The following is a 15815-nucleotide window of genomic DNA, read 5'->3' as shown; positions in this document are numbered from 1 at the left end:
ATCTCTATAATAGTTTAAATAAAACCCTTAGCTTGCATAATCTTACATACTACAAATGTAAAACAACTTTAAACCATTGGCTCAGTACACTCAACTACAACAAAACAGAAGCATTGTTAAATCCTCTAATATATTTTTTCCTTAAGCCATCTTATGATGCAACACGCGCACACAAACGTTTCGTCTTCCACAAACTCACACAATTACATAGTCATAATATATCACAATATATTCATATATTTATTATTTTTACAGTACCCTCGTTTTTAAAACCAATTGTGTTGGTTACCCTTGATGAAACTTTGTAAATTTAAAGAAGAGCGAAGCTTCCCTGTCAAAGGTCTCTGACTTACTAGGGAGGCCTCAATCTGAATTCTATTGTACATATAGCTAAACAAATAAAGAATTTTGATTTAGAATTTTGATTTTTTTTGGCCATTTTATTATACGCCTGGTTTTATAATAAATCATGAAATGTTGCATTAGGAAACCACTAATTTATAATTATTAAATTATATTAAATTGTATCGATCGCAAGTAATATCCCCTTAGTCGGCATGCTAAAGAGGTAATGCGTTGAAACTACGTCTAATTTTTCTTTATACGTATAAACGATAACGGTATACGATCTTTTATAATTAAAAATAGCTTGGCTGTTATCCATTACTAATGAATGAAATAAATACAGAAATCTGAGTTATAGAATGCCAAAGGGTTGTAGAGTCATATATATATATATATATATATATCACAAATAAATGCATCTAATGAGTATATACTCGTAGAATTCTTACCTACCACAGAATAAAAATTCCAGTCTCCTTAAATTAAGGTATACTCATATTTCCCTTAATAAATTACTACATTAAACGTATTTTCCTCGCAATTGACGGGTCTTAGATCCCTAAATGTATGATTTTTCCTTAGCGTTCTCAGATGTCAATCAACACTTGGCGGCTACGAGTGCTATAGGAAAGCCGATTTAATCTTCAAACGTCAGCCCTAAATCTTTTGATATCAGAGCGTGTCGATATTTCAAACGGAAATGAAAATAAATCTATCTTAAGATCAGATTTTTAGCTGGTGGCCTTTTTAAACGCCGTTGAGCACGACTTTGTATACTTATCACTTTATCTAGGGCTTTTATAAATGAAAGGCTTAAAAAAGATTTTTTTCTTATCTGAAATATACAAAACAAAATACGATAAAAGTCTATTTTAAATATTTTTAGGTTAATGTGACCAAGTCCCGTGTGATCTTTAATATCTATTTAGGTCTGGTCATCGCGCAGTTTTAAAAATCAAATAACAACACATTTTTGACGTATAAACATACCTTTTATTTTCTACATAGTTCCGTAAACGCTTCAATATTTCAAACGCTTACCTTTAGCTAAAAATATTAGAATAAAATAAAAAATATTCCAATTTCGGAAACAGATTGCGGCACGGGCATACCCTATAAATATATTAAAGAACGAATTATGACTTGCAGAACGGTGTGTTCAACCTTTTCCATGAAAATAGAGGTTAAATAGGACCCTTTATAACGCCCGAAATATCGATTTAAACGTAAATCATTTGATATTCTGAAAGTTGTGGTCATTACAATTACTTTAAGTTAGCTTCTAATATTGTATTACTTTCAATAAAATATAACGGTTTGAAAAATATGATTAAAATAGTAATGAAAACGAAACTCGGTGGTAACTGGATTAATGCGTTTCAAAATAAAAATATGTTTTTATCTGTTTAAATAACACAAGTTATTCTAGTAGTGTTCATTACTGAAGGTTGTGCCTGTATTGAAAAATCTTAACTGATACGTCATCTTGCTGCTTACAAACCACTCTTGCTAAGCTGGTCTCAGAGCATTAACCATGTTGAGACGCATAATTGGCAGGCGATCGACCACAACTTCTCCTGTTTCTCCTGATCGACGACAACTCACCCCAAGAATTACTATTTTGTCAAGACTATCCAGTTTTTTGCTGGCAGTAAGAAGCACGCGCTTGTAAATGATAGTCTAGTTATCGTTAGTTGGTTTAAACAAAGGTTATATCTTTTTTTTAATGAATAGGACTTCTTAGTATATAGTGGATTTCATTTATTACGACCTTCGTTGTAGTGACTATTTGGCTATAACGACGTTAAATCTAAGTCCCTTGAATTTAATGCACATTTTAGTAAAATATTCATGTGACTATAGGGACTTTGGATGTTACGCCGTGTTCGGGCGTAGCGAATGTTTTAATGAATCATTTGTAACAAATTCCTAGAAATCCCATGCAGATATTGCGACCGGAGTCAGCCACGAAGACACAAAGATGTTTTGTTTACATTAACACAGATGGTCAGTAAATATGGAGACCTTTGTTTATCAGCTAAGTAGGTAGGTTTACGTTAGTGAATTATATTTATGGGTCAGTTTCAAAGTGATATTCTAAGATATTTTTTAATGTACCAATAAATATCTATGTGTGCAAATGTCTTCAATAACAAATTAATATAAATTAAACACATGTATGCGTCTTTATCTCAACCACTGCCTGTAACGACTAACCGGATATAACGACGAAATTAGAGTGGTCCCTTCATCGTCGTTATACGCGAAAACCACTGTATTTCTACGCCTATACAAAGAGGCATTAAAGTAACGCTTGTTTCGGATTCTATTCCTGAGCTAAATATTTCTCCAACAATTTTTTTAAATATGTTTTCACCATTGACAATCCTGAAATCAAAATATTTGTTCATTTTCCATTTTAAAAAAAGAATACCCTAGAACAACTAAATTTAAAAAAAACTGTCTATTATTTAATAATGTAAACGGTTACTCGTTTAATATTACACAAGTGTGTGTTGCAAGTCTCTAGTCGATGGCCAATTTACGTTCTCTTTCTGCCCTCTCAATTAATCGTATAGATCGAGTTGAGCCCAAATGGTAGGATCTAGAGGGTACTTCAAGTACACTTGTGCTCTTGAGTCAACCCACTTGTAGCTACCGTACATTAGATATTGTATTTAAAAGGTAGTCACGAAGGAAAATACGTAGATGTAGTCTGTGTACTCACATCACGTACGTACGTACATTTCGTACGTGGATTTTTATTTCTATATAATTTATATATTTTTAGGTTACGGGTCATTATTTTGTGCGGGAGTGCATTCCAGATATAATGGAATAGTGGTGTAAATTTTGCAATACTATTTTTTTTTAATATTCTTACCACGAATTATAAACAATTCGACTACGTAACTGGTTAGGTAAATGACTTACATATCCATATTCCTATAGCGTAGTCATAAGGACTTACTACTTAATACTTATAAATTACAAATATTTTCACAAAAGAAGTCCAACAGCGTTTTTATCTTTTTATAACTTCCATCTGATTAGTGAAATTTTTTTTAAACTGCTCTGACCCGCTTGTATTTTCTACCATTGCCATGCTTTGCCTGAGTTGGAGCAACTTCTATGAAGCACTCTAAGTTGCAAACTTTGTTAACAACATTAATAGTTAAGGTCCACCACGAACTAGATCTAGAACATTGTTATAATATGTAGCACCTTTGCATCTTTTAAAGAGAATTCACATATTCAACTGTATGAAAATTTATTACAATATAATAATGATATAAAAAAAACTATTTTAATTCACACTGAGTCTATGCTAACGAACCTGCAAGTAAAACCACCGAAGAGCAAATGCACACCATTACCTCATACTCATAATAAAAATTAACCACAAAATAATAATTAAGTTTACTCAGAATGAAAATAGTGTGGCCTCTCACTTTCAGCAGTAACCAAGTGAAGTTTGGTGCATGCTTAAAAATTGTCATTGATATTGTTTTCCATTACAATAACAATTATAATATATAATATTACAATTTAAAAAGTGTCAGTAACTTAACAACTTCATTTGAAACACAGCCATCTAGCTTGATCAGAAAATTTCGGTGTCATGTTTGTGTATATAAAGAAACAGTAAAACAAAAGCGTTTATTTAATTATAAACTTTAATGTTATGTTTATAAATGAAAACAATATGTCATTATGCTAAACCACCCATTAACCATTCAGTCCATTCATTCATGCAGTCTTGGGGAACTTAAAATCTGTAGGCTCATCTTTACCAATAAAAACTTAAATAGCAATATATCTTATTGGCAAATCATTACTCATGTTTCTATAAAACAATCCATTCATTCCAATTTTTGGTGTGAAGTACCTCCTTAAAACTTCTCTAACTTCTGCAACTGTAATTGCTTGGACTCCCTCATAGCCTGACTTAATGTATACTGAATTATTAAGACTAAGAGGATTACAGAAATAACCACCTTCAAACTTACTAAATGGATCCCCTGATTTCTTTTTGCTATCTTGCCTAATAAGAAAAACAGCATCAACTATTTCAGCTACTGTCTCATAAGCTAAGAAGCAAAGTATTTCCAATGCTTGAAGGGTTATTTTTAATTCTTTATTGGGGTTAACCCATTTTTCAAGTTTTATAAAACCTTTATTTGTACCATAACCACCGCGGAAGGAACTACACCGTGCTTTATGGTAAGCCTCATATTTTTCAAACGACATGGCTTCTGTAAGTTTTGATGCTCTTACTTTACGCAAATAATCTATAACATCAAACTTTATTTGACTTACTTCATCTGCTTCATCAAGTTCCTTGATAAATTCAATATGTGTGCGTTTCTTTTTAGCAGTTATATCTTTATCATCTTCTACACTTGCTAAAATAGGTGCTGTGGATAAGCTAACGGTAGCTTGGGTTTGACTATTTTTCTCTATATATTCTAACTTAATTTGATAATCATGCAATCTCTTTAACTTCACAGGATTCTTCCTCATTAAGTATATTATATCAAAGTTTGATATAGATTTAGCTCCTCGCATAATGGAATGATTTAATGCTTCTTGTAGCATGGAACGCAATTGTTGTAAAACAATACTCTCTACAAGAACAACTGTAGCAGCATTTGGATTTGGATTGTCACCACAACCATGCATCATATTTGAAATTTCCTTCTGAAAATTTGTCACTTCACCAGTGGCATCTAAAGTGAAGTAAGACACCATCTTAGAAACTCGATTTTGTACATACAAAAAAAGTATTTTAGAAACTTAAGATTTTACCACTTGTTTATTTCAGTTAGTAGCTTAGTTCTTGTTTTTAACATCTTTTTTTTTTTAATTGTATGACCTGGGTAACCTCGCCCTTTAAGTCAGTTTCTAACTTCAAAGTTCATGAGTCCACAGATAAGATAACAGTAGTATACACTATACAAGCTTAATCTTAAAGCTAACCACAGAGCCTTAACGCAAACGCAAACTATGTAAAATTATCTAAATAGACAGAATAGATAGATATCTAATTGATTAATCAAGTAACTTTAAATTTATTTCATTACTACTTAATCTGTGACTATCACTAACGTTTGTCTGTGCAATCAGCTGATCGTTACAACTTTATATTTGCGCAATCTGAATTCTGAATCTCAAATCTCAATCTACTTTAGCTAGGACAAATAATGTAAATACATTATACATTGTAGTATTTTGTTAAAGATAATTGAAATGTGCTGTCTAGTGTACTTGTAGCAATGTGATTACTGATAATCAGTACCAAATATATACCTTGATATAAAAATAATGTCAAAGGAAATAATATAGGTTCATGATATAATTCATAACCATCGCAAATAATTTCGTAATATATTTATATTATCTCAGAACTTGAAAAAATTTAGAAATGTATTTCAAAAAAATATTTACAAGTTTATCAACAAGAAATTTAGTTTTATTACAAGCTCGGAACATAAACTGTTGGTCATGTGGCAAAGATACAACTTTAGTTTCGAACTTATTTTGTTCAAATTGCAAAACCCTTCAAAAGCCAGACAATGTGGAAAATTACTTTAAGCTAATGGGGGTTGATGAAACCTATGACCTAGATGAGGAGGACCTATCAAAGAGATATAAGCAACTTCAAAGATATTTGCATCCAGACAAATATGCAAACAGGTATCATTTTTTCAATTGCTTTTATTTGCAATTACAGCAAAACTAAATTAAATTATCCATGTTAAATTTCTTAACCTCATACCTTCATACCTTACAACATCTTCATAAAGTCCCGAGTCCGAGTTAAGAACAACAAAACAGAAGAAATTATATTATAAAAATAATCATTATTCTGTTTGCTAGATCAATATATTGTGAAATAAATTGTAATTTTTTGTTTGTAGAAATAAAATGGAGCAAGAAATATCAGCAAAATATTCCTCTTTAGTCAATGAGGCCTACAAAACTCTATTGGAACCCTTACCAAGAGGTAAATAACTATTGACCACTCATTTAAATGAAATTTTTAAGATTATCATAAAGCAACACCATAAGTTTAAATATACATACTTATATTTAAAAAAAAGATTTAAAAATATCATATTTTTTAAGGTATATATATGTTAAAGCTTAGAGGAAAACAAATTGAAGAAAATACGGTGACAGATCCTGCCTTCTTAATGCAAATAATGGAAAAAAATGAAGAAGTTGAAAATGCAAAAACAGAAGCTGAAATTATAAAACTTAATAAAGAAATAAAATTGATCATTCAAGATCTTCAAAAGAAGTTGTCAACTGCATTTTTTGGTGGTGACATGGAAAAAGTTAAGAAATTATTGGGACAGATGAAATATTATTCAAGCATATACAATCAAATTCAAAACTCCATACGGAATAAAGGAATTATAAGATAAATTTTATGTTTTTGCATTATGCAAAAAAAACAATATTATTGTAAATAGAGTACTTATAGCTTTGTTAATTACACATATGAATGTTAATTTTTTTATTTCTTCTAAATTGTATTACACTTTTTACAGATAAAGACAATCAAAAATATTAAAACCCTGTGATGTTTGTTTTTGTTGTGATAAAAAATGAAGCTTTGTGTCAATATTAAAGAGTCACTCGCATAAATATTGAACCAAGATTTTTGTAGGCCAAGTAAACTTTGCAGCTTGCCAATACAATCCTGATTTGTCATTATAACACCAGTCTGATGGTGCGGCATTAGTCATTACCCAGCTAGTTGTAACAGTTCTAAACAGTTTCTAGATAGTGGTTTTTAGACATAAAATGTATGTTCTATAATAAAATTAGTCCATATATCGGATTTTCCTTTATTACCTAATGGATGCGTCACTTTGAATATTCTTTTCTGGCAGCCAAACCAAAAATAATCTTGTAGCATGATGAACAGGGGAAAGTTTATATTTGGGAAAAGAGTCGCCAACCATCAGCCGATTAGCAATAGCCATAGCCACTGCTGAAAATTTCGCGTCGCAGTACTGTGCGTGATATGTGTTTGTAAATGTAATTTTTGGTTTAAGGCTGTCTAGCAAATGGTATTGTTCTTAAAATTTCGTTGGTGCACTTAAGAAAGTAACAATTTGAAACGGTACTACCTATCAATTATAAACATATTATATCTTCAAAACGAGAATTTTAAGATACTTGGTCAAATTTCTAAATTACGCACAGCCTCCTACCAACATGATTGATGTCGGTAATTTCCTTCAACACGCTAAGTACCTATTTTATGCTTTATCCTAAACAAGCTATGGCACTCGGTATCACATGCGTCTTAAATCAATCAACATATCATTTTATCGTGCGGGTTACTTAATGTACACTTTTGACCGCCAGTAAAAACGATAATGCTTCTAAATCTAAGATAGTTATTATAGTTATTCAATTAAGAGCGTAGAACGGACGAGAGGAACTAGTAATCATTCTCCGTCACTCTTTTAAATCGCCAAGGTAAAAAATATTATAATGACCATTTTTTCTTTATATATAATCTCTTGTCACATGCATTGACTAATAAATCCTATATCATGAAGTGACCATGAAATCATCATTTCTGCTATCTGAGCACGATAATATAGGTATAACAAGAACCTAGACGCGGGTCGCGGAGTCGATCAGTTTAATAGCTTATTAATTAATCTACCCCACATTAATTAGAATCCTGAAAAATATATATCGTCTTGAGATCTCATATTGACAAATTAGTTTAATAACTTTCATAAAAATCTCGCAAACAAACAAACAGGAAGTTGTATGTGAATAACAATAGTATATAGTATATGAAACCATTTTGATACTTGATTTAGAAATCGTTTCAACAACAACAACTCAATAGGTCAGAGTACTTTACAGTATACCTAGTTCGCTAATTTGATTGTCAATTAAATTTAGGTATAAGAAAATTAACGTACATCATCCATTAGTGGATTAGTCAACTAGCGCTTACTAATCAGAATGATACTAAATTAACACCCTGAGATTTAATTCAGCATTCAGATTTAAAGCATCATAATCTCTTCATCAATGTGTACAAAGCTACTTAAAAATTATATACCTATTATTACACCACCGCAATAAATCTTTAAGAAAGTACCGTATGAGTTGCGACTCATCAGTTTAAAGAAAGCTTTCTTAGGAAAAGTACCATAAATTCTCAGACTCAATACCTACTGCAACACTAAAAATGATTTTGGACTGTCAATTCATACAGCTACTTGTTTTAACGTGGTTTATTAAATATACCGGTAAGTAAGCACCTTCCAAAACAATATTTTAATGAATTCGTATTTACTTCGTAATTTTTAAAATTATTCGGAACATAGTCAATTGTGGTAGTTTGAAAAACTTTAATTGAATTTTTTTTGTTTCATTTACAAATATACCGGTAAGTAAGCACCTTCCAAAACAATATTTTAATGAATTCGTATTTACTTCGTAATTTTTAAAATTATTCGGAACATAGTCAATTGTGGTAGTTTGAAAAACTTTAATTGAATTTTTTTTGTTTCATTTACAAAGAATACTACTTTCTAAACACCAAACAAAAAAAAACAGGATTCTCTAAATGTCTTTTTAATTGATATTAGTACGAGATATAACGATGATCCAATGTTCAAAGCAGTTTGCTTTTCCATGGCTATTCCCTCGTACTGCCTCTGATCTGTAAAAAACGTGGTATAATAAATCTGTTATTAAATTATATTTTTATATGAAATTACCTACGAATTCACTTTAATACAAGTTTCTTTATATTAAATTACGCGTTTGGTCTGCAGCCAACGCCCAAAGCATTCGAGTATTGGGAGGGTCAACGACTACGATACAACAATTTCCTGTAGTTGCTCAATTGTTATTAGACCCCTGGGATAAAGGACAGTATTCCCAGCATTGCGCAGGAGTCATAATCACCTCTCGACACGTTTTATCCACAGCTCATTGTTTTCAATACAGCAGTGAAACTGGATATAAGTAAGTTATTTTTAACAAGTTCTACCTTTGACTTAATAGACCTTAGACCATTCTATTTTAGGTAATTAGGTAGGTACAATTATTTTAGGTCGCAAGGAAAAACAAACTCATGAAATATGCCAAATGCAACTGTTCCTACTGTTTGAAATTTTATAAGACAAAAATTATTATTATTATATATTACATCTGATGCATTGGTACCAAATAAAAAAAATTAAAACAAAATTTAATGAGACAGGCACAATTCATAAAGCAAGCATAATCACAACTAACGCTCCTTATAATCAACAGTTTTATCATTAGGATATTAAGCTTTATATATTATTATTATACAAATAGGGGTATCGGTAATCGGTATCATAAAACATACACTGTTTTTCTAATATCGGCTTTTCTCGATCAATAACTCGGTTTAATAAAATCTTAAACTATATTTTTATAGATCAATCATAAATTCGTATAAATAAATTGTTATTATTTATAAGTACATACATGAATTTATTTATTTCTTTGGGGAACTTGTGTCAGGTTTCCCAGCTCTTTCCTAGCATCGTATGTAGTTGAAAATTATTTACGAATAGCAACACAGTATAATGAGCTTTGGGTTTTTCTTAATAAAAAAAATATGTTACAGCTACAGTGATCCTCAATTCTGGCGAGTACGTGTAGGGTCCTCTTTTCGCAGCCGAGGTGGCTTTCTCCATAAAGTGAAGACTGTGGTCACGCATCAAGAATTTGATAGATATTATTTTACCAACGATATAGCGGTCCTGGTCATCGCTAAAAAGTTTTATTTTGGCGACACGATCAAGCAGGCCACGATTGCCAACAAAGGAACAGAGCTTATGCAAAATTCCTTATGTACCTTGGTAGGATGGGGAGTCACACAGGTATGTGTGAAAGATATAAAAGTATGATAGATATATCTCTTGTTACTAGCTCGTCATTTATCTTTATCCTGTTCAGCATCGCGTTTATTGAACCCATAAAAATGTGAAAGTTAGCTGATTTTTAATAAACCATTATTAGGAAGAAACGGTTCGCAACACACTTGAGTTGTAGATTGCAATGGTGACCACTGTCTATTGTTGTATAGAAAACGGTTGTCACTTCATGAATTGTGAAACATTGTTGCTTACCCTCATAAAATAGCGTATTTGTTAGTCTTTTCTAGGTATAGTAAATTAAAACCGTCTAAATTACTTTTACATATAGATTACTAACTTTGAATATAATAAGTACGATCCTCGCTTATAAGCACTTTATATGTATTTTAGGTTGGAGGCCAACAAGCAGATCAACTTCAACTAGCAACACTGTTCACAGTGGATCAAATGGAATGCAGTCTTCGTTATAAAAGTATTGGCTCTGTTATATCAGATTCTATGATATGTGCGGGTCATATCGATATCGATGGAATAGATGGTTGCTTCGGAGATTCTGGTGGACCAATATTTTATAAAGGTGTAGTTGCAGGCTTGGTGTCCTTTGGATATACATGCGGTAATCGGTTTTACCCTGGAGTGTACACCAAAGTATCTTATTATGTTGATTGGATTGTAAATGCTATAAGACGACACAAGTGATTATAAATAAAAACAAATGATGTTATGAGGAGTCAGACTGTGGTCAAATTGTTCATTTTATTAATAAATTATTAACTCTAGTCGTTGCTTTTGTATTTTCTTCGCCAACAGCCCCTGATCTTTTTTCCTCAATGATCAAAAAGAAAACAATTATTTCCTACTCTTTCAGACTAAACTCGTTACACAAAATGGTGAATCTGGCAAGTTTTTTTTAGAGGTTTTCAATCTTAAGTAGCATATAAAATTTTCAAAAAACCCATTAGGTATCAACTAAAGTATATTCATTTTCATTAAATCTTAAATAAAACTAGATACTACACTAATATTATATGCAGGTCATGAGGTCAACTGTCAAATACACTGATACTTCATAAGTCTTAATTCATATTTCTTTTTAACTCCAGATAATAGATATCAGAAATCAGAATTCAGAAATCGTTCCATAAAGCTTCTTCCGAGTCTCATAATTGACTTAAAATTAAACGTTTATTACTTTTTGCAAAAAAGAAAGTTAAAATTTTGTTGCTGAAGTATAATGGGAAGCAAAGGTGTTATTGGGTTTGTCCAGGACTTTTATTATGATCCCTTCAAATGGTTAGTTCATTTTTCATAACCTCAAAGTATAAGGTTTCCAGTTCAAACTTATCTTTTAACCAATTCCTGCGTACAATCACCTCCCTTTATCATTACCGCAATTTTTTCCTTATCTTTCAGGTCAGTTGTAAAAAGTGTTGGGTTTTTCGCAATCGGCATAGTAATAGCTAAAGAGTGCACGGGCCTAGAAGTAATGCCAGCAGTGCCTCAATAAATAACACCACACAAATTATAGTAAAATGTTAAGTTTTATTTTCTTATTACTCCTCCACACCTCACTGTGTGAGGATAGAAAACCAAACTTTGTTATAGTTCTTACAGATGATCAAGATGTCACATTAGGAGGAATGGTTAGTAAATTAAGTGTACTTTCTTAATTTGAATAAATGAATTAGCAAATTGAATTGTTGTTTTATTTAATTTACAGACACCAATGCAGAATGTGCAGAGATTCATAGCAAATGAAGGCACTTCTTTTGCAAACTCTGTAAGTACATAAGATATTTTTTAAATATACAATAAAATGTAACTTAAGTAATAAAAAAAATAACAAATTACAGAGCTGAGGAGATAAGAATGATCTTGATATATTTAGTGTATATATTATTTATATTATACAATATGCAAATTAATATGAAATTTTATCTGAAATACTGATTTGATTTTGTTTTTACTATTGTCAAAAAAACATTAAAATGTTAAATAAGTGTTGACAGGTGCAAGTACTAACGAATAATCAATCATCAAATTACAGTATGTAACATCACCAATTTGTTGTCCAAGTCGTGCTAGTTTACTCTCTGGTCTACATGTCCACAACCATCTGACTTGGAACAACAGCCTTCATGGTGGCTGCAATGGAAGATATTGGAGAAGGTTAGAAGCAAAAACATTTGCAGCTACTTTAAAAGGTGCTGGCTATAATACTTTTTATGCTGGGAAGTATTTAAATGCTGTAAGTATCTTTTAATTCCTATCCTATAAGGCTTTACTTACAAAAGTAGAAATTTTGATTTGATTTTAGAGTCAATATATATTATTGAGACTTATGAAATACATACTTAATTCTTCACTGATAAAAATATTAGCCTCAAACTGGGAGGATATATGATAAACATTGACTATTGTAATTGGTTCCATCTACTTACATATAAAATTCAAATTAAAGTTTTGTTTAAAATAAAAACTCAACAAATTTATAAGTTATGATCCAAATTACTTTTAATGTGTAAAATAAAAATATTTTAGTATGGTACCAAAGAAGCAGGTGGAATTGAAAATGTACCTTCGGGCTGGAGTGACTGGCATGGACTAGTTGGTAACTCTGTCTACTATAACTATACAATCTCTAATAATGGTGTGCCCACATATTCTACCAACCTGTACCTTACTGATGTTATTGTAAGTATATTTTTAATGAAAAAAAAAAAATTTATAAATATAAAACAACTTGACCTATTCTGGGAGTTTAAAATTTAATTAATTATATTTTTATTTCTTGATGGCAACTTCAACCATTTAAACCATTCTAAAGTAGAATACTCTAATTATGGGGTGCCACAATTTTTTGTCTTTGTCATGAGGAAATCAGAGTTGTTTTTTGAAAAATGTAAGTGAAAGAATGTGGAGAACTTAAGTCAACAATATATTTTCCCTCCTTAACAATAGTATACTATTTTACTATATATTTTATATATTACCTTAGTTCAGTATTAACAAATTGTTTATCCTTATTAGCGTGATTTAGGCGTCAGTTACATAGAGAACCAAACTGAATCGCAACCATTCCTGATGGTGCTAGCCCCGCCGGCACCACACCAACCATTTACACCTGCGCCTCGACACAAAGATATTTATAACAATGTCACTGCTGTTAGACATCCTAACTTTAATATCCGGGTTGAGGTGCGTATTCTTAAATCTGTCTATGAATTTTTAAATCATATCTGTCTGTCATAAACTAATAACTGACTGGTTAAATTATATATTAAAAGAAACTAAGTTATTGTGTTAAACTGTGTTTAATTTTCACATTGACGGTCCTAAATCAAACCACTTTTATAATTTCAAAATAAATTATTATAATAGTTAAATTGGGTTAACTATACATTAGTTATCACAATTTATACTACAACATATAAGCTAAACGTCAAATTGAAACATAAAATATGTTCTCTCTTACTTATGATCTAAAGAAAATCCCACCTTCATAACATTGATCATTAATGTGTTGACAACATAAGCTTAACATACATAAATTGTGTTGTTTTAGGATAAACACTGGCTGTTATCAATGCCACCATCTCCTCTACCAGAGACAATATTCCCAGAATTGGACCGAGTATATCGTTCCCGTTGGGAGAGTTTATTGTCTGTGGACGAGATGGTCGCTGATATTGTGGAAACACTGGACAGCCAGAATTTGTTGGATAACACATATCTTATTTATACGTCGGATAATGGATATCATATTGGTAAGACTCATTATTAGACTAGACAAGTTAATGGATAAGGTGGTATGTATGCTGTTTGATGTTACTGAGAAGTTATATATTTACGTGTCCTTATCTGTGGCACCATATCAATCTTACATCCTACATTAGCTACATTCTAATATTAAATGATTTAAATTTAAGAAAACACTTTTTAACGGATTTAAATTAGCATTTTAATTATACAAAAGGTTTGTTTAATATTTAATTATCTTTTACAGGACAATTCTCACAAGTATACGACAAACGTCAGCCATACGAATCTGACATTAAAGTGCCTCTCATAATACGTGGCCCGTCAATAGCTAAAAATTTCACAGCCAATCAACCCATACTAAACATAGATTTGGCCCCAACGATTATAGAGTTGGCGGGACTCAAGCCTCCTAAATATATGGATGGGAAACCAATACAGTTTAATACGCCAAAAGATAGAGAAAGAAACATGCTTGTGGAGTATTATGGAGAAGGGAGGGATGGAACTGTTGATCCAGAATGCCCGTGGGCGTATGATAGAGATCATTTGGCTGTAAGTGTTTGAACATGTTTCCAATTAAAGGTTTATACATGCTTTAAAACTGCTTGAAAGTTGATAAAGTGGAAAGATTCGCCCGTTAAGTTGAGGTGATTTTTGTAAACGTTTATTTGACTGTTTGTCTAAATAAAATAATTGTATATGATCTATAATGCAGAAAATATGTTTCATTTTCAACATGGTTAATACAGGAAACTAATCAGCTCGTTTTCAATATGTCTGACAACATATAACATAAATGTTATTTCAGCAATGTTACCCTCTGTATGATTGCAAGTGTCAAGACTCAAGAAACAACACGTACGCATGTCTGCGACATATCTCAAAGCGAGTCAATATGAAGTACTGTGCATTTGCTGATGAGCAGGTACATAATATTTTTTTTTAATTTACCACGACTATGTAAGAAAGATCTTGTCTCACGGATAACTAGGTACCTAGGTAACTTGGCTATAAAGTCAATTTAACATGATAATGGCGCCAAAATTATCAAAGCTAACCGGTTAGGTAGATAAAATATTGATTTCTTGGACGTACAAATTTGTGTGAACCTTTACTGCATTTCCATAGAGCAAAGTTAACAAAATTATTTATATATTTTACACTTAAAGTGCGTCATTATACAATAATTTCACCTGCAAATAAAATAAAATTTCATTAACCGATTTATTAATTACATGACAATTTACATAAAAATTTAAATCTTTATAATATTTATTATTGTAATGATTTTATTTCCAGAATTTCAAAGAAATGTATAACCTAAATACGGATCCCTATGAACTTATAAACATCATCGACGATGTGCTGCCCTCTATCCGCCATTGGTACAAACTAACCCTTTCACAGATGCTTACATGTAAAGGCGCAGATAATTGCGATAATCCTCTAGAAAATCCCAAACTTTTCTCACTATTTTAACTCAGTATAAAATCGACTTCTTGGAACGACTTGTTCAGAAGTCCACAGACCTCCTCGAAATAATCTAATATATTCTTATTTTTTATTTTTGTGTCACCACTTACGACAATACACAACCACACTGCTACACTATTTGTAACATGTTATAAAATTATTACAAATAAAACATTGCTACTTATATTCAATCTGTAAAATGAATTTTGTCTCACCTTTGTCGTACTCGGGTAGACTTTAGTTGTAGAAATAAAACAAGATAGAAATTGCTAGTTTTTTATTTACCTCTGATATTATTAGAAAAGATACTCTAAAGGTCGGTTGTTATAACTA

At 31.3% G+C, this 15815-nt stretch overlaps 4 protein-coding genes across 4 annotated transcripts; 3 read left to right on the top strand and 1 right to left on the bottom strand.

The window, feature by feature from the left end:
- Positions 1-4010: 4010 nt before the first annotated feature.
- Positions 4011-5241, bottom strand: LOC123713791 (transcription initiation protein SPT3 homolog). The gene has a single exon (XM_045667645.1). It carries the CDS (start codon positions 5095-5097, stop codon positions 4150-4152), a length of 948 nt encoding a protein of 315 aa, XP_045523601.1. The 5' UTR covers positions 5098-5241; the 3' UTR covers positions 4011-4149.
- Positions 5242-5461: 220 nt separating this feature from the next.
- On the top strand, positions 5462-7188 carry LOC123713077 (iron-sulfur cluster co-chaperone protein HscB). Its single transcript, XM_045666569.1, has 3 exons — positions 5462-6042; positions 6267-6352; positions 6475-7188. Exons 1-3 carry the CDS (start codon positions 5771-5773, stop codon positions 6774-6776), a joined length of 660 nt encoding a protein of 219 aa, XP_045522525.1. The 5' UTR covers positions 5462-5770; the 3' UTR covers positions 6777-7188.
- Positions 7189-9953: 2765 nt separating this feature from the next.
- LOC123713321 (trypsin, alkaline C-like) lies at positions 9954-11026 on the top strand. The gene is made up of 2 exons (XM_045666924.1): positions 9954-10250; positions 10638-11026. The coding sequence occupies exons 1-2, from the start codon at positions 9954-9956 to the stop codon at positions 10944-10946; spliced, it is 606 nt and encodes a 201-aa protein (XP_045522880.1). The 3' UTR covers positions 10947-11026.
- Positions 11027-11305: 279 nt separating this feature from the next.
- LOC123712893 (N-acetylglucosamine-6-sulfatase-like) lies at positions 11306-15750 on the top strand. Its single transcript, XM_045666254.1, has 10 exons — positions 11306-11540; positions 11661-11890; positions 11968-12027; positions 12295-12495; positions 12789-12941; positions 13278-13445; positions 13813-14014; positions 14254-14561; positions 14818-14934; positions 15309-15750. Exons 2-10 carry the CDS (start codon positions 11780-11782, stop codon positions 15486-15488), a joined length of 1500 nt encoding a protein of 499 aa, XP_045522210.1. The 5' UTR covers positions 11306-11540; positions 11661-11779; the 3' UTR covers positions 15489-15750.
- Positions 15751-15815: the final 65 nt, after the last annotated feature.

The sequence above is a fragment of the Pieris brassicae genome, chromosome 8, assembly GCF_905147105.1.
Source record: "Pieris brassicae chromosome 8, ilPieBrab1.1, whole genome shotgun sequence".
NCBI classification, from domain to species: Eukaryota; Metazoa; Arthropoda; class Insecta; order Lepidoptera; family Pieridae; genus Pieris; species Pieris brassicae.
Note: the sequence above shows the minus strand (reverse complement) of the source record. Positions and strands in the feature narration are given on the sequence as shown.

Coding starts and splice junctions, on each gene's coding strand:
- LOC123713791 (XM_045667645.1), bottom strand. CDS start 5,097: ATGGTGTCTTACTTCACTTTAGATGCCACTGGTGAAGTGACAAATTTT.
- LOC123713321 (XM_045666924.1), top strand. CDS start 9,954: ATGAGCTTTGGGTTTTTCTTAATAAAAAAAATATGTTACAGCTACAGT. Junction 10,251..10,637: donor TAGGATGGGGAGTCACACAG/GTATGTGTGAAA, acceptor TATGTATTTTAG/GTTGGAGGCCAACAAGCAGA.
- LOC123713077 (XM_045666569.1), top strand. CDS start 5,771: ATGTATTTCAAAAAAATATTTACAAGTTTATCAACAAGAAATTTAGTT. Junction 6,043..6,266: donor CCAGACAAATATGCAAACAG/GTATCATTTTTT, acceptor TTTTGTTTGTAG/AAATAAAATGGAGCAAGAAA. Junction 6,353..6,474: donor ATTGGAACCCTTACCAAGAG/GTAAATAACTAT, acceptor ATATTTTTTAAG/GTATATATATGTTAAAGCTT.
- LOC123712893 (XM_045666254.1), top strand. CDS start 11,780: ATGTTAAGTTTTATTTTCTTATTACTCCTCCACACCTCACTGTGTGAG. Junction 13,446..13,812: donor ACTTTAATATCCGGGTTGAG/GTGCGTATTCTT, acceptor GTGTTGTTTTAG/GATAAACACTGGCTGTTATC. Junction 14,015..14,253: donor GGATAATGGATATCATATTG/GTAAGACTCATT, acceptor TATCTTTTACAG/GACAATTCTCACAAGTATAC.